This window comes from Aspergillus fumigatus, chromosome 1, assembly GCF_000002655.1.
Source record: "Aspergillus fumigatus Af293 chromosome 1, whole genome shotgun sequence".
Lineage (NCBI taxonomy): Eukaryota > Fungi > Ascomycota > Eurotiomycetes > Eurotiales > Aspergillaceae > Aspergillus > Aspergillus fumigatus.
In genome coordinates, this window is record NC_007194.1 from 2,795,796 (window position 1) to 2,818,990 (window position 23,195).

The 23,195-nt window shown below is 50.6% G+C and overlaps 8 protein-coding genes across 8 annotated transcripts; 4 read left to right on the forward strand and 4 right to left on the reverse strand.

The window, feature by feature from the left end:
• Positions 1-165: 165 nt before the first annotated feature.
• On the reverse strand, positions 166-2,720 carry AFUA_1G10720 (origin recognition complex subunit 1; the record flags this gene model as incomplete). The annotated part of the gene is made up of 3 exons (XM_077803904.1): positions 1,868-2,720; positions 1,692-1,816; positions 166-1,639 (listed from the first exon to the last, which is right to left on the reverse strand). Exons 1-3 carry the CDS (start codon positions 2,669-2,671, stop codon positions 166-168), a joined length of 2,403 nt encoding a protein of 800 aa, XP_077660074.1. The 5' UTR covers positions 2,672-2,720.
• Positions 2,721-3,779: 1,059 nt separating this feature from the next.
• On the forward strand, positions 3,780-6,396 carry AFUA_1G10730 (uncharacterized protein; the record flags this gene model as incomplete). Its single annotated transcript, XM_747345.2, has 6 exons — positions 3,780-4,066; positions 4,218-4,347; positions 4,448-4,651; positions 4,710-5,293; positions 5,346-5,636; positions 5,693-6,396. The coding sequence occupies 6 exons, from the start codon at positions 3,780-3,782 to the stop codon at positions 6,381-6,383; spliced, it is 2,187 nt and encodes a 728-aa protein (XP_752438.1). The 3' UTR covers positions 6,384-6,396.
• A 149-nt stretch (positions 6,397-6,545) lies between these two features.
• AFUA_1G10740 (prefoldin subunit 5) lies at positions 6,546-7,809 on the reverse strand. The gene is made up of 4 exons (XM_747346.2): positions 7,550-7,809; positions 7,168-7,454; positions 6,985-7,102; positions 6,546-6,928 (listed from the first exon to the last, which is right to left on the reverse strand). The coding sequence occupies exons 1-4, from the start codon at positions 7,611-7,613 to the stop codon at positions 6,861-6,863; spliced, it is 537 nt and encodes a 178-aa protein (XP_752439.2). The 5' UTR covers positions 7,614-7,809; the 3' UTR covers positions 6,546-6,860.
• A 44-nt stretch (positions 7,810-7,853) lies between these two features.
• On the reverse strand, positions 7,854-10,375 carry AFUA_1G10750 (putative proline--tRNA ligase AIM10). Its single transcript, XM_077803905.1, has 7 exons — positions 10,159-10,375; positions 10,028-10,106; positions 9,929-9,972; positions 9,782-9,872; positions 9,648-9,727; positions 9,468-9,597; positions 7,854-9,411 (listed from the first exon to the last, which is right to left on the reverse strand). The coding sequence occupies exons 1-7, from the start codon at positions 10,258-10,260 to the stop codon at positions 8,024-8,026; spliced, it is 1,914 nt and encodes a 637-aa protein (XP_077660075.1). The 5' UTR covers positions 10,261-10,375; the 3' UTR covers positions 7,854-8,023.
• Positions 10,376-10,528: 153 nt separating this feature from the next.
• AFUA_1G10760 (RNA-binding ribosome biosynthesis protein MAK21) lies at positions 10,529-14,710 on the forward strand. Its single transcript, XM_747348.2, has 4 exons — positions 10,529-11,327; positions 11,380-12,494; positions 12,544-13,090; positions 13,156-14,710. Exons 1-4 carry the CDS (start codon positions 10,557-10,559, stop codon positions 14,059-14,061), a joined length of 3,339 nt encoding a protein of 1,112 aa, XP_752441.1. The 5' UTR covers positions 10,529-10,556; the 3' UTR covers positions 14,062-14,710.
• A 483-nt stretch (positions 14,711-15,193) lies between these two features.
• On the forward strand, positions 15,194-17,912 carry AFUA_1G10770 (putative neutral amino acid permease). Its single transcript, XM_747349.2, has 6 exons — positions 15,194-15,503; positions 15,589-15,913; positions 15,977-16,119; positions 16,172-16,298; positions 16,357-17,280; positions 17,337-17,912. The coding sequence occupies exons 2-6, from the start codon at positions 15,698-15,700 to the stop codon at positions 17,415-17,417; spliced, it is 1,491 nt and encodes a 496-aa protein (XP_752442.1). The 5' UTR covers positions 15,194-15,503; positions 15,589-15,697; the 3' UTR covers positions 17,418-17,912.
• A 1-nt stretch (position 17,913) lies between these two features.
• AFUA_1G10780 (glycine decarboxylase subunit T) lies at positions 17,914-19,527 on the forward strand (the record flags this gene model as incomplete). The annotated part of the gene is made up of 2 exons (XM_747350.2): positions 17,914-18,398; positions 18,462-19,527. The coding sequence occupies exons 1-2, from the start codon at positions 18,007-18,009 to the stop codon at positions 19,525-19,527; spliced, it is 1,458 nt and encodes a 485-aa protein (XP_752443.1). The 5' UTR covers positions 17,914-18,006.
• A 140-nt stretch (positions 19,528-19,667) lies between these two features.
• Positions 19,668-23,189, reverse strand: AFUA_1G10790 (glycoside hydrolase family 92 protein). The gene is made up of 7 exons (XM_077803906.1): positions 22,420-23,189; positions 21,715-22,358; positions 21,340-21,662; positions 21,155-21,294; positions 20,652-21,100; positions 20,498-20,598; positions 19,668-20,448 (listed from the first exon to the last, which is right to left on the reverse strand). Exons 1-7 carry the CDS (start codon positions 22,541-22,543, stop codon positions 19,719-19,721), a joined length of 2,511 nt encoding a protein of 836 aa, XP_077660076.1. The 5' UTR covers positions 22,544-23,189; the 3' UTR covers positions 19,668-19,718.
• Between the last annotated feature and the right edge of the window lie 6 nt (positions 23,190-23,195).

Here is a 23,195-nt window from a genome sequence, read left to right on the forward strand (position 1 = left end):
ATAGGCACTTGAACTGCGTAGGATCTATTCACATTATTATATGATTCTGAATCTTTCTTGATCATAGCACTTCAAAACGAGCTAAGGGTATCTTTGCTATCAAATGAGTCTTTGTACAGACAGTCACAAATACCTGGGTGCGCCGACGAATGCAAGTCCAGACCCTTACTGGTCCATACCCAGTCCCAATCCCTTTGCCTCAATGTCCTCCCGGAACGCGGCTCGAACATCTTCTGGTGCAACTCTAAGCCTCACCTTCCCGCTTCTGTCGCCTCTGCTCGGAATGACAGAACCGCCTAGGGGCCCCTTGACGCCTGCCCCGTTTTCTAAGGCAAGGACTCCCGAGTTCATGAGTTCCATAGCGGCAAAGCCGAGAGCTCTCACACGCGCCCCGTTGTTCCCCGCGAGTAAGAAATCCCTGATGCCCGTGCTGGCACCTGCAGCAGCAGCATCGGCGATTCTTTTCGCTTCGTCGATGACGTCGCCGAATGTTGACTCCGTAATACCAGTTCGTTTAACACGGGCCAGTAAAGCAGCGAGAAAGAGCTTCGCGGACAGCGGAAGGGAGCGGAGTGATTGCTGGAGTGGGGTTGAGGTGGCTTCTTGGATAGCTTGCTTGATGGTGGCGATGGTGACTCGGCCTGCGGTCTGTTTCTGTGCCGCGTTTTTCTGAGGTGATTCGAGCTTGACTGTGTGCTTGCTAGTAGGTTTCTGTCGTCGTGCTGGGGTTTTACTGGGAGTAGGGGGCAGGGACTCGGTTTCGTCTCCGTTCTGCTCGGCATCCATATCCTCAATCTTTGCAGTCTCGCTGGACTGTTCTGCAATTTCCACAGCGCGTCGACAGATGTCTAATGCACGCCGAGCATCTCCACTGACAGCAGCTACTTTTCGGCTAGCAAATTGAATGGCATCCGCATCGACGATGTTTCCAGGAACATTGGCCAGCCGGGTGCTGATAATCTCCATGAGATCTGTGTGCTTGTAACCGGGGAATGTAATGCGAGTCAACCCGAGACGGCTGGAGATTTTGTTGCTCAACGTTCTCTCCGGCAAGTCCATAGTGTTTGCCACAGCAAGGACGATAAGGCGTGAATGACGAAGGGCAGGCCAGTTGAAGAAATTGTACATGACTGATTGATTCTTTGTGACCAACTGATCAAGCTCGTCCATGAGGACGACACATGATACTCGTCTGGGCGAGGGATGCGAGAATTCTCTTTCGAGAAGATCAAGCGCATGTGAAGGAGAAACGCGATCACCCTTGAGCGCTTCCCAGAGCAATGAATAAGATTGATGGGGGTCCGTCACTTTCATTCCGTTGATTTCCACAAAGATGAAGTCGTCCAGTTCCTCAGCGAGAACAGCAGCATTCAACTGCGCAACCACCTCACGTACTGTAGCTGTCTTGCCTGTCCCTGGTGTTCCCGAGATGTAAATGCAGGTGCCATTTCCTTCCATGATTGCTGCACTGAGATGATTATACACAGTGTCGAATTCTGTCTTCCGGCAAGGAAGTGATGTAGGTACAGTCGAAACATGCAGTAGGGTACGTGCTTGGCGATAAGGTGAATCGAAATGAGAAGGAGGCAAAACTCGAGTTCCAAGTGGTGTAAACTCTAACGGCTTCTTAACGACGATCCTATTGAGCAGCTTGTCAACCTTGCCCCAGAGGTTTAGACATGAATCCATACCTCTTGTGCGACGGCGTAGTAAGAGCTTTCTTACGTCGCGATTGGGGAGTAGCATTGGAGGTTACTTTCTGCCTCTTCCGAGGTGTAGATGGAGCAAAATCATCATCCTCTTTCGTATCAATGTACTGAGTACATTCCCGTTAGCAGCCATTTCTCACGCGAGCAGAAAAACTCACATCATCATCGACCTGCTTGCGCTTTTTGGCCGCTCTCAACCCGTCCTTGACCATGGTAATGAGGTCATGGATCTTATCCTCCCGGTACACGTCCTCCCAAATAAATTCGTCGGTATATCTGCCTTGAAGCTGGTTCACACCTCTCCGGCAAATAATGCATTTGTTGAACTCGGCCAACTCCTCCTTGCCCTTTGGGGGCGTGCCATTCGGATATTTGGCAAAGAACACGTCCTTAGACATCACCGTAGCTTTGCCATTGATTGACGTGAGGGGATTGACATTAAAATCCGCTGTCAGATATTGTTCGTTCGGCAAAGCGTCCGCCCTTCGCTTGTTTTTGGTCGACATGAACTCGTCCGGGGATGCAAACCACATGATGTTAGCCGACTTGACCACCCCATCCTCTGCCTCCTCATCATCTTCCTCTAGAAACTCAGTAATGATGCCGACCCAATCTTTCCCCGGTTCTGGAGATTTGAGCAGCACGACTTGACCTAACCGACACTCGAAGGAACCCATCCGTGCCCCTATAATATTCCGTCGGCGCTTCACACTAGGGCGAGCTGCGCGTCTGCGAGCTGACTTTGTCTCGGCCTCATCGGTAGCCGATGTGGTTTCTTTGTTCTCAGTATCTTCTTCTTCAGTGTCGTAGATCCAATGCCATGGAAGATCTTCATCCCCCAACTCGTCGTCGGAATCATCCCGCACTAGACCACCTTTGGTCATCCATAATTGTGCTCGTTGTCGAGCACTGCGCCTCCGAGAAGGAGTGCTCTCATGCTCGTCAACAGAGGCCACAGCCATTTCCTTCAATTGGGGTGTAAGCGGAAATGGGTTTGCAAGTTCTGGCCTGCTCTCGGCGTTGAAACTAAAGAAAGAGTTTAAGACGCGTCAATGCGCGTTTGTCCACTTTGACCCCGTTTGGGCTTAGTGTGGTTGGTAGGCTGTCCACCAATCAAAATCATCGTACCAGCACTTCCTTGAAACGGTCTTCCATGTATACAACTTACTTTATGCTACCTCACTCTTCCCTACTTGAATCAAACCCTTTCTGATATCCCTTAAATACAGGATATAATAGTCCTGAAAGCATTGAGTCATTTATATATAAGTCAATTGCGGAGCTACATGTTGATGAAATGGTTCTCCACTACTTGAACCGCTCAAGTCGAGCATGACCTCAAGCTCTTTGTGCTTATACTTGTGCTGGCAGCGAAGTCAAATGACATCAGACTTGCAGTTTGGGGTAATATGATCCTATTAGTGGGCGCACATAAGCTCAATCTGTTATAATTGATGATTGCATGAGAAGTAACAGTCTGATAGCTTTACCTCTCTGTTATCTAAGCAATTCATCGCTAGGTAGTCCGATTAAGAGTAGAACCCTGCCCCTTTAGACATGAATGCAAGTTGAACACCTGGTAGTGCTCCTGTTCTTTTACTCCTGTCAAGGAAAACTGAGGTACTGTTTCCGCTTATGGAAGTTCTTCTGTTTGCTCTTCACACCGTCCCTGTTTGCCTGGACTATTATTCACTGACCCCCTATCACCACCTCACTGCCCAACTTCATTCACTTTTATCCCGTTCACTACATATATTCAATCCGTCGCTTCATCGGTTTTGTCTAATTCAACATCACGTGCTGCCATTGGCTTCCACTAATTATAACTCCCATTGAACACTTCTTTAGAGTGTTTTGAAGATGGCGAGAGAGTAAGTCGACATTTAACAACATCCATGTCCAAACTACTAATCTCTAGCAGTCACGAGCCTGGAGGAGCTGCTGGTAAGAACAAAATATCCGTTCCTCAAATCGTGCAACAAGATCAACGCAAGAATTGAGCTCAACTGACAACGATCTGCAGAATGGGCGCTGCCAGGCTACGACTTGAAGGCATCTAAGTCGCGTCTTATGAAACAGCCGTCCAAATCTCATGGGCCGTCTCCATCCAATATGTCCTCAAGAACCGAACCACAGAAACAGCAACCTCGAGGTCAGACCCAGCAAGGACCCACCTCTCGCGGCGTAATAAGTCCCCGAAGCCAAACTGCCCAGGTAAGAGGTATTGATCGGCCGCTGAGAGCGTGGGGAAGCCCTGCGGTTCGACAGATTACAACTCGACACACTCCAAACCAATTCTTCAAGGACTCGCCCTCAAAGGCCAAATGGCGAAATGGAGCGCAGCCCAATGGTCAGTGGTAGAATGTTCATTTTATAAGCAGGGGGTACTCATTCCACTTTACTCCAGGTGTTGTGAATCTACCAGCTCTTTTCGGATCCTTGAAATATGAGTAGGTACACCACGGCTTCTCTTCCTGGGGGTGATGATTAATATGGGTCTCAACTTAGGTTCTTCGGAGTAGCGAGGACCACGATATATGGACGGAGCTCTCACGCCTCTCAAGGTCGTCACGAGGTTTTCAAGGAAATTAGCAAGAAGACGGGCGCTTTCGTGAAGCCGCCTGCCTATACAGACCAGGTAAGTCCTCCGGCTCAACGAAGCGAGCTGAAAATGTATCGGTTGAGATGCATTCGCTCATAGCAGCCAGGCGATCTTTCTTTGGGGTGAACCGTCTCAGATCGCCTCCGCAAAGGAGCATCTTCAAAAAATCATTGCAAAGTGCACCACTTCCTCCATAGCGACGAAGAAAAAGCTTGAATGGGCGAAGATCCACGCACACTCTGTTAACAAGGAGGCAGATGTTGAATTGAAGGAAAGGCGCGAGCACATATTACAGCAGCTCAGAAAGGCCCCCGAGGACCCATCGACTTTTCCCGAGCAGGTCAGTTTCTCTGAAACAGTACAGACTGATTCTGCGATCTAACTGCTCGCCCCCATAGATGCTCTTTTTGTGGCCAAGAGAAGGCCCCTCTCTCGTTGACTCCCTTGGTTCACAACTAGAAGCCCTTGATGTTATCAGGGCGAAGTTCGGCTGTCACTTGTTCATCCCAAAGGACATGCCAGCCTACATTTGCGCCTTTGGACAATCCTGGGATACAATGAGACATATAGTACAGTGTTTGAGGACCAAGTGGAGTGAAATCATTGCCAATAGCAATGTCAAGTCCAAGGTTTATGTTGTTGAGCCTCCTGCGCCAGCCTCCATGAAAGAGGCAATTGTCATGGAGCGCAACAAGCAGTTTGGAAAAGCACGCCTCCAAGGATCCCGCCCCAAGGACCTCGAGCGATGGGAGATCCGAGCCGCCTTGATACAATCAAAGAACAATGCCCGTGTTCTCCAGGCTATCGAGAGGTCTTTGCGTGGCGTTGCCTTTGTTCGTGGTCATTTGCGTATGCGCATTAACCTCGGATCATTCGTGCTAGATGAATACCGTCTCCCCAAGGACGAGAAGCCCTCGTATCAATTTGAAGAATTTAGAGAAATGCTGCTGCATGAGCAAGCAAAGGGCCGCTTGATCCCAGGGTATGTATCGCCACCACATGAACGCAGAAGATTAACTGACTCCCGTGAACAGACTGAACCTTGGCAAAAATGAGCTGCTCGCCAGATGTTTCGAGGCCACGGATATTCTCGAACCGTGCGACAGCGTGACAGGAAAACTTTCTGATGCTGAACTGGCCTTCTCAGTGAACTTCGAGTTCTTGGGATCTAACAATGCGCTGCTTCGACTAGAAGCTGAGTTTGCCAAAAGTCCTGGTGCGCATGAATATGAAATCACTCAACGACGTTGGCTTAGTCCACGTAAGAGCGGCCATTCTGCCGACCACCGACCCCCTCTCCAGATAGGCGTCATCGATTTTGAGAGGTAAAGCCAACTTTGACCATGCAGTATCCACCTCCAAACTAATTCAAGTGTAACAGATCCGACTGGCAGCTTGAAATAAAATCCCTCGAGTTCTATGAGGCATCTTCAATCAATGCCGCTCTGAGGTCTTTCTCCCATTCTATCAATTTCAGACGCACTGCGGACATCAACGACATCTCGGCAAAGCCACAGAGGAAGGTCGTCTTTCCAGCCTCTGCCCCGGTGTCCCGGTTTGTCGAAAAGACAGCGATCAGGTACCGGCTTAAGAACACCAAGTACATCCTCGAGATCGCCCGTTACGATGAGTACAGTCGCATGACTCTGCCAGGGTACGGGGGACAGAGCCCTGCCGCCATCACCGGTCCAATCTCCGAGGTTCCTTCAAGTTCTTGGGGTGCATCGATCTTCGATCCAAATTGGGACAACTTGCTCGGACAGCACGCGAATATACCGCTCGGACATACTGCAAGATACAGTCCCAGTTTGAACACGTTCTTTCCATCCATAGAAGAGACCACCGGAGGCAAATGCAAAGGATTCTGGGAGCTGATTGCCTTGGTAAGACAGGTTGCAGAGCTTCTAGGTTCAACGAATACTGCCGCTGAAAACGGGAAGCAGCGAGTTCCTAAGAGTCCTTCGAGCGAGAAGTCTGATGAAGCCGGTACTGCACGTCAAAAACACCAGCAGTTCAACAACGGCCCTCAAATGCGTGTCTTGTTGGATGCAGATCTTGGCACATTGTTCTGACTGAGCTCTTTAGCCCGAGAGATTTTGTTCTCGAAATGCGGAACGTAAGTCGTTCGCTGCCACAGTCGGTCTGTAGTAAAATCAGATTCTTGGATCTAGGCAGCCTCGTACAGAGACTTTACTGGAGAGTTGTGCCTGCGGACTGGAGTTAGACAACAATAACACCTGGAAACAGACGTTCGAATGTTTCGAATACAATCTTCGTCTTGTGCAAGAGCGTCTCAAACAGCTGGAAGAAGCTAACATCAGTTGTGACGGACTCTGGATGCTATCTGATCCGCTCTTTGTTGGGTCGTGATTTGGGAATATAAGCAATGCTGCGTCAGATCGTACTAAGCCTACATAGAAACGAGGTCCTATTATCTCTTATCCATATGGACTTGCACCAGGTATCATAAAATTTTTATGATGGTAACCGATTTTGTATTCTGCTGACTGTACCTTAAGCGCCTTTTTTTCAAATGGGATGCAACGCAATTATCCAGCACCTGTAGCTGCGGTTGAAGATGGGACGCCTTCGCCGCTTAGCATCTTTTGTCTCAAAGCTATAAAAGCAAGTTAGTTATTGAACGAGACCGTGTACAAGACATTTAGGTCTTACCGTCTTCAAAGAGTCTCAACTGAGCACTCTTAGTCTGTACAATCTTTTCCAGCTCGACACAGTTTGTTTCCAAGCCCTTGACCTTTTCTTCGTAGAACTCAATGGCCTTTGGTGCAGTCTGTTCAAGGGAAGACAAACTTAGCCCTCAAACATGTGGTTCTGCAGGAAGAAGACTCAACTAACCTTCTCAACATAAAAGCCCGTCCCAACATCGACAAGCACCTTTTCTCGATCCGCGAGCTTACCCCTCACATACAGAGAGCTCGTCAGAGGAACCAGTATATCATCCTTCCCAGCTGTTCCCTTCTTCTCCGACCCCACAACCCCATCATTGATGGATCGCACACAATCACGGAATCTGGATTGCGCGGCGCGCAGTTTCTGATGCGAGGTGGTCAGATGCTCAAGCTCCGAGGTGAGGCGGGTTTGGAGGGCGCGGAGTTGAGGCACAGAGAGAGATGTGATGTTCACTGTGGACGCTCCGTTAATCACGGCTCTCCGATTGGAAAGTGCAGAATACGGAATATATCCAGTTATGGCATATGCAAGGGAAGCGAGAGCTTACCGGCGCCGGGGGGAGCTCCGCCTGAGCTTGACGAGTCGGATGTGGGGGTATTTGTAGGTGGCATTTTGGTGGTGATGGTTAATTGAGGCGTCTTTTTCGAGTATAAGAGGGAGGAAGCTGTGGACCCCTGGTCAGAAGCGGGAGTGGCCCCGTGCACTGTGCTTCTTTATCTGAGGTGACCGAGTTGGAGAGGTCTACTTCGATCGATTGATCGAGGGAGCCAGGTCAGTTGGGTGCTTTTTTTCGGATGGTCGATTGCAGCGCGTGGAGATAGTGTGGCCCCATGGGCGATTTTAGGAGTAGACGGATATCGCCACGCACCATCCTTTTATCGGACCAGCTATAATTGGAGATGACTGGGAATCTGGAGTTGAGGGTATTGATTGAGATGCTAGTATACAGTCGTTCTACAAATATAATTACATGACTCAGCTTGTGGGCTTGCAGACAAGATGGACCATTGGCCAGTCGTGCTCATAGTCGCTCTAGTAGGGACTGCACGAAGGACGGCAGCTGATCCAATGGCACGTCTTCGCGTAGATTGTTCAAGCGACGACATTGTACCTCGAGGGTCTGTGCCTTCTTCCACCCTTTGCCAACTACAACGATAACAGGGTATCCAATCAAGTCTGCGTCCCCGAGTTTCCATCCCATCGGTTTGTCGCGGTCATCCAGGATAGCGTCAACGGAAGAGGTGTGATTTGAGACGAGAGAATCGTACACTTTCTCTGCCTCCGTCTCCAGTCCCTTCCCGGGAACGACTACTACTTCATAGGGCGCCATAGCTCGGGGCCAATTAAGGCCCTTTGAGTCTGAGAGACTGTCAGCCACGGCACTGATCATGCGCGAGACGCCAATCCCATGACAGCCCATCTGCATGGGCACCAGCTGGTCTTTGGATTGAGAGCCCCCCGATAGCGATCGATCAACCATGACGGATGCCTGGAGGACTTCGCTGTACCGGGTGCCCAGGTGGAATGTGTGGCCGAGTTCGACAGCCGTATGGGTCTTTAAGGAACCTTTTGCGCATTTGGTACATTTGTCGCCATCTTGTACTTTGACAAGGTTCAGCGCTTGATTCGTGCCGGGGAAGCGATCGAGCATGGAGTAATCAATCTCATCCGCAGTGCGGTTGACCTTCTCCAGAAGGTCACCTAGAGGCGGGCGCTTGTATACTCTTACCTGTGCGTCATACAGATCCAGGACCTGCGGACGCTCAGAAGAGCCGGAGATACTGGATTCCCTGTCAGACTTGACCTGTGAGACCCATTGTTCAAGCGGATTCTCTACGCTAAGGTCGATGTCAACCCCGGCTGCGGTGGCTATAGATTTGACTGCATGGGAGTTGACTTCGCGTTCCACGGGCTCTTGGTTTGCTTCGCGCATGGAGAACTTGGGGTACCACCCCCGCAAGAGAGTCTTTTTGTCTCTTGATATCGCCATCCATAAATCAACTGAGACGGTTGGACTATCCCCGGTTGAAGTTGCCCCCGTGTCGAAGCCTGATACTTGCCCAGAACCGGCATTTTGAGCCTCCTCGATGCCATGTGCCTTTCCATCTGCGAGTTCGTCATTGTAGACATGGTCGCAGTTCGAGCAGCTGATGACAGTGTCTTCGCCTTTCGAGCTGGGAAAATGGAATTCGTGGCTCAGGCTCCCGCCCATATTACCAGAGTCTGCAGCAGCGACTAGGTAAGGTATCTTCAGCTCATCAAAAAGATTTTTGTAAGCCGCTTTCACTAAGTTGTACGTCTTCAAAGCTTCTTCAACACTGTAATCGAACGTATAGAGATCCTTCATAAGAAACTCTCGCCCGCGAAGCAGGCCCTGTCTTGGTCGTGGCTCATCTCTATACTTTCTCGCTACGTGGCAACTGCATCAGTGACGCGGTTTATCAAGAGATCACTATTTTACTTACAGATTTGATAGACGCGCAAAGGGAGGTCTCTGTAAGACTTGGTGAGGCTTCCCACCAAAGTAGTAATCTCCTCTTCATGAGTAGGGGCGAGAAGGAAGCGAGACTCCTTCCTGTCCAGAAATCTAAAGACCTGGATAATTGTTAGTAACAAACTACCGAGCAAAGGCGGACAAAATTCACCTCTGAACCTTCTTTCAGACGACCTGACTGCTCCCAGAGCTCTTGAGAAGATATAGAGGACAGAGAGACCTTCGAGGCGCCTGAAAACTAAGTCAATGAAGGTGTCATCCCCGCCGAGGAATCGATCTACACACCAACAGATCGCATATGCTTATCAATAAGACGCTCTAGCTTTTCTTGCACCCGCAATCCAAGCGGTAACATATGGAAGATTCCGGAGTAGGCCTATCGTAGCAGTCAGATAGCGGGCTTAAGCATCCCGACATGGGGCAGCAGCTTACCTGTCGGAGGAAGCCTCCTCGGATCAAGAGTTCGTTTGCATCCTCTGATTCAAGTCAGTGGCGATTGTTCGCGCGAAGGCCAGTATAAGACTACTATACCTTTTTCGCCTTGGGAAGGCTTCTTCGAGATGCCTCCTGTCGGAATCCAGAAATTGGTGACACGATTCCTACCATCCGTCTATGATATCTCAGTATTTGAGCAACAACAGATCAGATCTTGGGAATCATACGTGTAACAGGCATTTCTGAGCTCTACTTAATCGAATCGTACCCAAGTATGCTCGACATGTCCTCGAAAAGCGGCCCGTGACCGGGCGAACCCCAGAAATCATGGATTAACAAAGAATAAATATCAGCAATTCAAATATTTGAGCAAATACAACAACAGTCAATGTCACATTATATAATCATACTATCATGTAATTTTCTATATTTGCAACTGATACTGCAGACCTTACTCCATAGGCATGGTCCAAGCGGCCGGCATCTCGGGGACCGCGAAACTATTCTCCGGCGGCCAACAGCATCTCCGCAGCAAAGTTTCGTCTTCCAGCGGCAGAAAAAAAAAGTTGGATGATCGAAGTCAACCACGAGCGTATTGTCTGTCTGGCCATTTCACGACGCTTCAATGGCCAAGGGCAAAGGAAAGAGCTCCTCCGGAGCAAATGCAGTCCCAGTGGCTGATTCCAAGTCTGCTGGGGAATCTCTTCCTCAGCTTGAGGAGGGTGCATTTGCTGGCTTGCGACAGAAAATCGAACAGAAATTGAAGGATGAGCAGGCTGCCAAACAAAACAAGGCGAAGAACAAGAAGAATCAGAACTTGGACAAATCTACGCCGAAGAAGGAGAAGGAATCTGCACCGAAGTCCGAACCGAAACGTGAAGCCAAGAGCGATAAGAACAACAAAGGCAAGAAACGTGACCGCAACGGAGAAGTGATCGCTAGGGAAGAGAAGAAGCTTGGTGGAAACCAGGATGACACTTTACGCCAGGAGATTTTGGCGCTGGGTGGTACCGAAGAAGACTTTGATCTGCTGGCGGGCGTGGAATCCGAGTCTGAAGTGGAAGTCACAGAGACACAGAAGAAGTCGAAGAACAAGTCTGATGAGGATTCGCTGAGGAAGGAATTATCCGCAATGCTAGCTGCTGCTGGTCAAGTTGTGCCCGACGATATTGAGGACGAAAACGAGGTGGCTGCCGCATTTGGCTCTGAAGGAGAGGACGAGGAGGAAAAAGAAGAGGAGGAAGACGACACTCAGCAGAGCGAGGATGGCGATCAGTCAGAAGAAGAGGAGGAAGCCTCTTCGGCGCCAGTTTCCAGAAACGTTGAGCCTCCCAAGAAGGAGAAGGCCAAAGAGCCAGCCGCCGAGAATATCTTCCCCAAAGAATTCTCGAAACTAGTGAGTATATCCAAGTTCTTGCTCCTCGAAATGTACTAAAACAAGCCGATAGACTATCCCTCCCAGATCTGACTGGTATGCGACGGCTCTCCCTCCAACTCCGTCAAACACGAAACAAGCGAAGGCTTTGCCCCGCCACGTGGTGGAACGCGTTCACAATTATGCCATCTCACTTCTTGAGAAGGAGACTAAGATGTACACGGAGGCGCAGCAGGCCTCGTCCTCTTCCTCTCACAAATTCTACACGACCATCATGTCGACCGGTACCCTCAGCGACAAGATTTCGGCTTTGACGCTTGCTGTGCAAGAGTCGCCAGTGCACAACACCAAGCAACTAGAGAATTTGATTGGCCTAGGCAGGAAGCGCAGTCGCGCTCAGGCTGTGGAAGTTCTGAGATCGCTGAAGGATATGTTTGCCCAGGGTACATTGCTTCCGAGTGATCGGAGATTGAAGAGTTTTGGAAACCAGCCAGCTCTCATGGCGGCATTCCAAGGAGCTGGAAGCAAATGGTCGGAAGGCGACCCTCTTCCTGGAGGTTTGCAAAACAGCCATCTCATCATGTGGGCATATGAGCACTTCCTGAAGGACCAATACTTTGAGGTTCTGAAGATCTTGGAAGTGTGGTGCAATGATGAGATTGAGTTCTCGCGCTCCAGAGCCGTCAGTTATGTCTATGAGCTGCTGAAGGAAAAGCCGGAGCAGGAAGCAAACCTGTTGCGGTTGCTGGTCAACAAACTCGGCGACAAGGCCAAGAAAATCGCCTCGAGAGCTTCTTATCTGCTCTTGCAACTTGAACAGGCTCACCCTTTGATGAAACCCACCATCATCAAGGCGGTTGAAGAGATCCTCTTCCGGCCGGGTCAGAGCCAGCACGCCAAGTACTACGCTATCATCACCTTGAACCAGACCATTCTTAGTCTAAAGGAGGAGAGTGTTGCCGTTCAGCTCTTGGATATATACTTCGCCCTCTTTGTTGCTCTTCTGAAGCCTGTCAAGGATGGCAAAGGCAAGAATCAAGGCAAGTTTGGTAAGGGTAAGAAAGGCAAAGGAAAGGATGATCTGGCAAAGAGTCAAGCACAGGAAGAGGAAATGCGTGAGAAGCTTATTTCTGCAGTCTTGACGGGTGTTAACCGAGCTTATCCTTTCACGAGCTCGGATACCGACAGGTATGTGTATCGTCTACTGTAACATGATAATGTGCTAACCTGTCCACAGACTTTCTAAACATATCGATACTCTTTTCCGTATCACACACTCTTCCAACTTCAACACTAGCATCCAAGCTCTGATGCTCATCCAACAACTCACAGCATCTCACCAAGTGGGTGCTGATCGCTTCTACCGGACGCTTTATGAATCACTTCTCGACCCACGAGTTGCCACTTCCTCGAAGCAGTCGCTATATCTCAACCTGTTGTTCAAGGCTTTGAAGAACGATTTGAACCTCCGTCGGGTCAAGGCCTTTGTCAAGCGGATCGTTCAAGTACTTGGTCTACATCAGCCGGCTTTCATCTGCGGTGTCTTTTACCTTATCCGCGAGCTGGAGAAGACTTTCCCCGGTATTCAGGCTTTGTTTGATCAACCAGAGGATAACGAAAGCGACGATGAAGAGGTGTTCAGAGACGTGCCCGATGAGGATGATGAACAGCAAGCACAACCTGCAGTTCCCGAAGATAAGCAACAGAAGCCTTCAACCCGATATGACCCTCGCAAGCGAGATCCGGAACATAGCAATGCTGACAAGACTTGTCTGTGGGAATTGGTAAGATGGACCTCAACTTGCTGGCACCTCAACATCAGGGAGAGCAAAGCTAACAGGATCTATAGCTACCGTACTTGTATCATTTCCACCCGTCGGTGTCAGTCAATGCCTCCCACCTTCTGAACCACCACCCGATGAGCGGCAAGCCAGACATGACGATTCACACACTGACACACTTCCTTGACCGCTTCATCTACCGAACCCCCAAGGCGTCCGCAACCACCCGCGGTGGCTCGATCATGCAACCTCTCGCTGGTAGCGACACGAAGGACCGGCTGGTGGTTACCGCCAAAGGTAGTCAGGATCTGCCACCCAACTCTGAGGAGTTCTGGAAGAAGAAGACCGAGGATGTGGCAGCGGAAGATGTTTTCTTCCATGAATACTTCAGCCGAGTTGGAAAGAGCAAGGACAAGGCCCAGAAGAAGAGGGCCAAGGACGCCGGTGGGCGCGGTGAAGAAAACGCAGAAGGACTTAGCGACGCCGAATCGGAGATCTGGGAAGCCCTTGTCAAGTCACGGCCTGACTTGGAGGATGCTGGTGATAGCGACGACGATCTCGATCTGGATGATCTCGAGTCCGCGTATGATCAGGGTGAGAACGATGAGGCTGCTGAGAGCGATGGTGGAGTTATCTTCAACGACGAGTCCGACGAAGAGATGGAAGACCTTGATGCTGCCGCAGAGTCCGACGCCGAGGAGCCGCCTACCAAGGGTAAGACCAAGGGCAAGAAGATGGAGGAAGAAGAAGCCCTGGACGAGGAAGACGATTTCGACATGGATGCGTCGGACGAGGAGGCATTCGTCGGCAGTGACGAGGAGCTACCGTCCGATATCGACCTTGGAGGCGTGGAGCTGCCCAAGGAGGACGAGGCATCTGGGCGGAAGAAGAGACGCAAGCTCAAGCACCTGCCAACATTTGCATCGGCGGACGACTATGCAGCCTTGCTTGCCGGGGAGGACGAGGGAATGTGATATTCGAGTACGGGGTTACGGAGACGTCTGTATATGTGCATATAGATACCACAAAAGTCTATCTTATACCACGTGGCTTTCAAGGGTTTCGGGCCATGATCTTCCTTTCTGCGGCTCTTGCTGTGTTTCTGGCATTACTAGAGTCACGTGCATCTTCACATAAACTTACATCATATCTAGCACCTCGCATGAGTACAGACACACCCAACGTCAGCTTGAGACAATCGGGATTTGAGACCTCTGCACAGCCTAGTAATTCCGCGCCATGGTCCCCCTAGACCTTAGCGTCTATCCGCTGTCAGAGATTTCATTGCCCCTTCACTTCCCATATACTAGCAAAACTGAGTGACGAGTGGAGAGTCGGTACTGCCAGATGCAGCGTGCGGGGCGGGACACGATCTGGCGGCCCCACACACCACGCCCAGGGATAGCGCTGATTGGTGATATACAAGGAGGGTTACACTGAAGCATGGGCCAATGGCGGCATCTCCATGGTTGTTTGCAGTTGCGGCTTTCTTGCCTGTTGCTGTGGACTCTCGGGGTGAAATCTCTGTTATTATTGTTTGAATTTGAGAGTAAAACTCACAGTACAAATGTGTTGGTGTCAGATTGAAGTATAGCTATGGAATACGTATGAAAGGACATGAAACTGTTGGGATTCGAGAGACTTGGAATTGATAAGATGTACAGCTGGTCAGGGACCTTGTTATAGTTCACCCGTTACAAGGAACCTTTTCCGCCACATCTAACCCCTGCCGTCCACTTCCCAATGAGGATGGATATGATGACTACCTCCTCGACCCCAACGCTCATACGTCAAGTACTACGCCTATTGCGGCTGTCTTTGCTCACTCTCCCTCGTAATTGTCACCACCCTGGCCGCCCTCAGAGTATTATCTTATGGGTCTCTTGACTTGCTGTGAGTGAATGGTTCCAGAAACTCCTGGCCTGAGCACGTCATAGAGCCTAAAGATTAACCATCGCTGGCGACTATGGATCTCTTCTTGTTGGTTTCGCCGTCCGCATTGCGTCCATCTGCTTCCATAGTGTACCTGGAAATTTACGTAGGAAGTAGTCAAGGACCTAGCCTATTTGCCGGTTCATAAGGGTTGGGATAATCCATGGCATTATTATTTTAATTCGACAGCATTTAATTGTGATTGCAATCTTACTTGATCATGGATCATCCTTCTACAGTATATGATTTTTCTTTTTCTCTCCGCTCTTCGTCTTCTTTGGAATTTACTTGTTGAATCAAGATTTTGCCTTTTCTCTTGGCCGATTATTCTTACATCTTGTCTTCGTCTTCCCCCTCGCCTTATCGCTGCAATCGTCTCCGCTGCTAACAGTACGACAAATTGAACTTTTTGGTCTGCTATTCAGTGTTCAGGTTTTATCTCGTCTTTGGCCTGAATATCTTAAGCTTAATTGTTGAATATCTTGTATGTTGTGGTGTCTCTGAACGTCTGCCAGGGTTACCAGGGCTTCATTCCTTTCTGGTCGATACTAATCTCTATGACTGTATAGACCCGCCCAAAAATCAAGAGGCGCAGTACATGCATTCAAAGGTCTACAACATCACTTCTCTCGCTCACACTACCGACTGCTTCCATCTGCGGTTCGTCCGCACGTTGAAATGGCGTGGTTCACCTCTTCAGAAAAATTCCCGAAGGACGACCGCTCGTCCAGCGCGTCTGACCAGGCCCGAGATTCTCCCGATAAATTGAAACAATTGGATCTTGAGGGCCAGGGTCATGGCGTGCAGTCGGACTCAGAGAACGGCGATGTCGGTAGGCAGATTGAGCTTGAGGCGGAGAACTCCATCAAATATCGCACATGTAGCTGGCAAAAGGTAATCGCGACCGGGCAAGCCATTTGGACGGCGCAGAGTGCTAACTTCCTGTTGGTGTAATAGACTGCCGCCCTGCTCTTTTCTGAGTATATCTGTCTGGCGATCATGTCGTTTCCGTGGTCATATTCAGTACTGGGCCTCGTTCCGGGTCTGATTTTGACCGTGGTTGTGGCAGCGATTGTGCTGTATACGTCCCTGATTATTTGGTATGCTTGATTGGCCATGTATTCGCGCGGTTTGGATACTGACTCCGATTAGGAGGTTTTGCTTGCGCCATCCTGAAGTCCGTGATGTCTGCGACATCGGGCAGTACCTCTTCTGGGATTCCAGGATTGCTTGGTATATGACTGCCGTCATGTTCTTGTTGAACAACACGTTCATCCAGGTATTCATATCCTTCTTGCCACAATCCCCCACCTTATGCAGGTTCTAAATCTTCTTAGGGCTTGCATTGCTTGGTCGGAGCCAAATATCTGAACACAATGACCGGCCATGGAGCGTGCACTATCATCTGGTCATTGGTGACTGCCATAGTGTCGCTGGTGTTCTCTCTGCCACGGACGTTTAGCGGATTGTCCAAGGCCGCCACTTTGTCGGCAATTTTCACCTTCGTATCCGTCATTCTCGCAGTCATCTTCTCGGCCGTTGAAGATCATCCGGCGGGCTACTCTGCTGCGCAGGGTGAACCAATTGTGACCGCGATTCCAGTGGTAGGCACCACGTTCGTTTCCGGTGTCAATGCATTTTTGAACATCAGTTACACATTCATTGGCCAAATCACACTTCCCAGTTTCATCGCTGAGATGAAGGAACCCAAGGATTTTTGGAAATCCGTTACGGCCGTGACGATTGCCGAGATCGTCGTCTTCAGTCTGGTGGGCGCTATTGTATATGACTATACGGGAAATCAGTATATGACCGCGCCCGCATTCGGTTCCATCGGCAACGAGGTCTATAAGAAGGTATCTTTCTCGTTCATGGTTCCTACCTTGATCTTCCTCGGTGTTCTATATGCCTCCGTGTCGGCGCGTTTCATCTTTTTCCGTCTTTTCGACGGTACGCGCCACAAGGGCAATCACACCGTGGTTGGATGGGCCTCCTGGACTGGTATCCTTGCCGTCCTTTGGATCATGGCCTTCATCATCGCCGAGGTCATTCCCTTCTTTTCCGACCTGCTCTCCATCATGAGCTCTTTATTCGATTCGTTCTTTGGATTCATCTTCTGGGGGGTTGCCTATCTCCGGATGAGATACGCCGACCACGGGCCGGGCTTCTACAAGAAGCGCGGTATCCGCGGCTGGGTTGGCTTTATCGTCAACATCGGCCTGATCTTGACGGGATTGTTCTTCTTAGGACCCGGAACCTATGTAAGCCTTCCTCTCAAGCATTCTCATGAGCGTGTCGCTAACGTGACCCTATGCAGGCTGCCGTTATGAGCGTCATTATAAGTTATCGGACAGGTTCCGTCGGAAGCCCATTCTCGTGCGCCGATAATGGATTATAATCTTATTTTCTTGTTGATTTTTTATCCCTTGATAGTGCGATGAAAAGACGAAGACCGCAAAGCTGGATCTTCGGGCCCACACGACTCAAAAGGATCTGTTATTTAACTGGTTGTTGCTATTCATGATGTTTGACTTGTTGAACGCTGCGCGGCAGATTTCTGGATCGATATTCATTTGAATCTGCTTGCCTGCTTAGTTTAGTATCTCGATCCGCAGATCCAGCAGCCATAAACGCCGCGGCCAAATGTGGGCTTTTTTGCTCCGATGCCATTTCTCTCCGATGGAGCCCAGGATGGCCGCTTTGTTAGACTTCCCATTTGACCGCCACTATACGTAGATATTTAGGCATGCGTTTTTTTTTTTATCTTCTCATATATGCTTCTCTCCCTTCATCATCATCATCGGATCTCGTCTCCATCACATCAAGTTGAGATCATTCCGGATTGCACCGAGTGTCCGCGGAATTGTCCTATCTCCACGTGACTTTTCCGTTATCGCACCTCTTCTCCGCAATTTCATCACCGTGCTTCATCTGTCCAACTTTCTGATTCCGTAGATATCTTTTCTTCTGCGTCTTGGTCACCCATTATGTCTGCTCTACGACCTTTGCAACGAGGTGCGAACCTCGTGAGTGCAAGATATATTTCTCAAACCGCCCGTGTTGCGGCCAATGGCTCCAATATCCTCCGGCGGCAGCTCCCATCTCCGCTCCACGGCCGCTGTTCGGCCGCTGGCATAGCTCCCCGATTCACTGCTGGGCCATCGGTGCACTCCCAAAATGCGGTCACACGGCGCTATGCCTCGTCTACTGCCTCAGGACCAGTCAAGAAGACTCAATTGTATGATCTGCACATTGCCAGGGGAGCGAAGATGGTGCCCTTTGCGGGGTACTCTATGCCCCTACAGTATTCAGATCTCAGTCACGTCGAGAGCCACCACTGGACCAGAGAAAAGGCTAGTGTGTTCGACGTGAGCCATATGTAAGTATTGCCCATACCAGCGATGTTGATCTTTGAAGACACTCTGAATCTAACCCTGGGTAGGGTACAACACCATCTTAGTGGTCCTGGAGCCATGGAGCTGCTAATGAAGGTCACTCCCTCGTCTCTGGACAAGCTCAAGCCTAACTCTTCCACACTCTCCTGCCTGCTTGAAGAAGGCACCGGCGGCATCGTCGATGACACCGTCATTACCCGCCTCGACGGCGACGCATTTTATTTCGTCACCAACGCCGGCCGCCGCACCGAGGACCTGGCCTTCCTGCAGGCCGAGATCGAGGCGTACAGGCAGACCCACGGCGCCGACAGCATCAAGTGGGAGATTCTTGCCGACCGGGCTCTCGTCGCCCTGCAGGGCCCTCTCGCTGCCTCCGTCCTGCAGCCCCTGATCAGCTCCCACGGCGCGGCCTCCCCCGCCGACACCGACCTCAGCACCCTCTACTTCGGCAACTGCCGCTCCCTACACCTCACCCTGCCCGACGGCACCCCAACCCCACAGCCCCTCCTCATCTCCCGCACCGGCTACACTGGCGAGGACGGCTTCGAGATCTCCATCCCCACAGGTGGCTGCCCCTCCCTCCCAACGCAGGTCACTGAGCTCCTTCTGTCCAACCCGGAGCAAGTCCGGCTCGCCGGCCTCGCGGCCCGCGACTCCCTCCGCCTCGAGGCAGGCATGTGCCTTTACGGCAACGACATCTCCACCGCACAGACACCTCCCGCTGCGGCCTTGGGCTGGGTCGTCGGCAAGGACCGCCGCGACCCCGCAACGGCCAACTTCAACGGCGCCGCCACCATTCTCCCGCAGCTGGCGTCCCCCGCGAAGACCCTCTCGCAGCGCCGTGTCGGCTTCACAGTCGAGAAGGGCAGTCCCGCGCGCGAGGGCGCCATCGTCGTCGACCTGGGCGACGAGTCGCACCCGCAGATCGGTGTCATTACCTCCGGACTGCCGAGTCCGTCACTAGGCGGTACGAATATCGCTATGGGCTATATCAAGAACGGCATGCACAAGAAGGGGACCGAGGTTGGGGTGTTGGTCCGGAATAAGGTCCGCAAGGCAACAGTTACGGGTATGCCTTGGGTGGAGAGCAAGTTCTACCGGCCCAAGGCTTGATTGATTTTCACTGCTTTTTCATTGATGCTCTTATGTAAATAGCTACGGTTGCAGTTAGATTTCCGATTCGGATCCATTTAACATGACGATATTATATATCGTTCGTCCATGATTCAACAAGGACTAAACACTCGCGACTGCAGTCGTGTGTAGAGAAAATTCACAGCGCCTTTCTCCCTCTTTGCAGACTCCTACGTGTGGGTGAATTCCTTGGCAACAGCATGGTGCCGGTAAGCAAACGGAAAAGAGTGACGTCGTCGCCTCGCGTGGCCATACTCGCCGAACTGGAGAGCAGCGGGGTCGAAATCAACCATTCTCTGCCTGAGGCCCGAAGAAGAGGCCCCTCCTCGAGTCGACAAGGAAGGCGGCCGATCCTCCTCGGCTGTTCCCCAGCGACTCTCGTTTCTACCTAGAACAAGTACCAGCTCCTTTCCCTTGGTGAAAAAGTCATGGTCGACCCAGTTCTTAGTGTATGGCTTGCCATTCAGCGTGGCAGACTGGATGTAGATGTTCTGGTACGTCGGGTCGAAGTTCACTGCACGGACGGTTGCTGTGCGGCCGGTCAATGGGGACTGGATGCGAACGACCTCGAAAAACGGCGCGGTGATCAGGTAGACGCTTTGTCCCGGGTTAGGGAACAGGCCCATCATTGACATGGCGACGAAGGAACCCATAGCGCCCGAGTCGTCGTTGCCTGGGAGGCCGGCTGGCGTGGGGTTGAAGTATTTGGGGATGTAGAAATGCGCGCGAGAGGCTGATTTGGCGGGGCGGCCGGCGTAGTGGTATTGGAAGACGGTTAGGAAAGATGGCTCGTTGCCGATGTAGGTGATTCCTTTATCATGGAGATAGTCGAGTCGTTGGACGTATCGGTCTGGTCCTCCAAGAAGGGTAACGAGAGCGGCCATGTCGTGAGGGACGAAGCTGGAGTCTAGTCAGTCGTGAGCTTGAAAGTCGAAACGACGATCCTTACAATTGGTATTCCCAGATGCTGGACTCAAACGTCTCTGCTGCGTTGTTTTGGAGCGAGCATGATCTCCCACTGTTGTCAATGTTTGAACATGTCAGAGGATCCTGCATTCATGTCAATCGGCAAACTCCGCAAGGGCCAGCCGAGGGAGACCTACCTGGGACCCCCAAGTGCCATTCAGATATCGGGGCTGGAAGAACCCCTTGAACCCAGTGTCGCTACCATTGACGAACGAAGTCTGATCCTCACGGAACAGGTTTCTCCAGTAACCCGAAGTACTCTCATATTTTTCTGCATCGGCTGTCTTTTTCATGCCACGCGCCATTTGCGAGATGGTGAAATCATTATAGGAATACTCAAGAGTGCGGGAAATGCTGCGGGTCATAGTGCCAAAGCCGACGTAGTCAAAGTCCTCGACGGGAATGTACTTCAGCGATTTCCAGCTGTTCAGCCCACCTCGGCCTTCGTTTGACCAGTAGTACGGTTCTTCCTCAGCATCTTTCTGAACGGCTGCATAACCGGCTTCCCAGTCGATGCCATCGGAAATGCCTTTCACGTATGCATCGGCGAGAACGACGTCTGCGTTAGATCCTCCTTGAGTGTACCCTACAACTGGTCAGTTCGTCGACGCGAGTCTAACTGCGGGCATTTTGATAATACCTTTGCAGAGAGACATGCGACAATCCGGAAGCCAGCCCAGATGCTTCTGAGTATCAATGAGCGAGCGGACCATCCGTGCCAGCGACGCGGGGTCGAATATGGTCAAAAAGGGTAGCTGAGACCGGAAAGAATCCCATAAACTAGCAAGCGTTAGGGGAGTTGCGCTAGAAATTGACTGAACCTACCAGTAAAAAGAGTCAAAGTATGGCTCATTACTCTCCCAGAGTGGGTTTTCCCCAGTGTAATCCTGCGGATTAATCATTGTACGGTAGATGCCACTGTAGAAGTTGGTTAGAAGAGAAGAATTGACGCCTTCTCTGGACACGCGAATAGGGGCAAGCTTGTCCTGCCACGCCTTGGTAGCCTTTGAGCGTGTGGCTTCAAAATCGAAATCCGGGATCTCAGACTCAGCATTGGAGCATGCCCGCTCGCTGCTGATGAAACTCAACCCCACTCGGGCCTGCACCGTAATATCCGAAGCAGCTTTAAACCGGACAAAGGCACCTCCCTAGATGCAATTAGAATAGGATCCTGATGAATGAGACCGCCAGTCGACTCACTGGAAGAGGGTATCCATTGATACTCCGAGATATCCTCAATTCCTTCACGTCTGTGCTCGCGCGTGAATTGACAAATATTCCGTTATCGCGAACTGCAGAGCTGCTCTGAAAGTCAACACAGAAGTACGGCACGTATGATCCACTCCCGAAGCTGGGCAGAAAGCGCGCATGGCCCGTCATGCGTCCGGTAGAAGCATCGACGGAAATCGTTCCATTGTCCTGTCTTGAATCCGATAGGTCTGTAAGATCAAGCAGGATAAGCGGACTCGATGCACCGTCGGTGGGGAACTGGAAACGGAACAGAGATGTATGATGGGAAACGGTCATATCGACTTTAATGCCAGAGTTCATGGTCAGTGCAAAGTATCCAGGAGAAGCTTTGACCGAGTCCGCATGATATCCGATGTGGCGCTCTTTCTTCGGATAAGCGCAACCATTGACATCGTCACCTTTGCATTTGGGATAAGGGAACAATGGGAAGTTTCCGAGGGATGGGTTTCCTCCAGTGCCAGAATCGTGCAAGCTAGAAAAACCAGTTATATTGCTGCCATCGAGTGTAAAGCCTCCCTGGTTGCTCGGGGAATTCGTGTCGGCTACCGCCTTGGCCATACCATAAGGAAGCGATGCACCAGCAAAGACATTACCTATTGAGTCTGTCAGAAAACGATCGTCTACACCAGTCAACATTCTAGCTCGGGAGCTTACCTCCGTTGGCACTTCCAATGAGTGGATCGACGTATTGCAGAACATCGTAGTCTAGAGATGTGGAATTGGTCACGGCCAAAGCTAATGGGATGCTCGAGAGAAGGAACAGTGATAGAAGAGTCATAATGAGGGACCAAAAGTTGGATATATCGCATAAAGAACGACAATAAAGTATAATTTATTCCATAGGCGTAGCCTACGCAAGAAAGAACGGAAACTGGCTGTCTGCCAGATACAGAGTCAGGTTGACATCAAAAAAACCAGCATCTTCGCGTCGCACCACATCCTTATCAAGGGGCACGCGAAGTCGGTGGGATGTTTCTGCATTGTTGCATTCCTATGCCCCTGACGATCCTGAGCAAGGGCGAGTGATACATCCTGGTTAGGGAAGGATGGGTTTAGTTTGAACGAAGTGAAGATCAGGGATTAATTGATGGATTTGGAGGTGGAAGGTGAGAGGTGATAAATCCCCGATGTGACGGAGGTGCAGATGGATGCATTAGTGATGTAACAGTCAGTTGCAGGAGCACATTCCATAATAAGAGTTGAAGTTCTTCATCGGTGATATTGAATGAGGAACATCTAGAGGAGTGGTATTGTTGGAATTATGAGAACGCCATAGGCTCCGAAGGAGAGAGTCTGAGAGATCAGAGCAGTTGGTCTCATCTCGGAGCAGACAATGAGCTTAGTCAATCAGACGTCGATACTCCCTGACAACATTTTCATGCAGTCAACTTAAGTGATATGTAGGTGCAATTTGCACTAGCAATAATAAT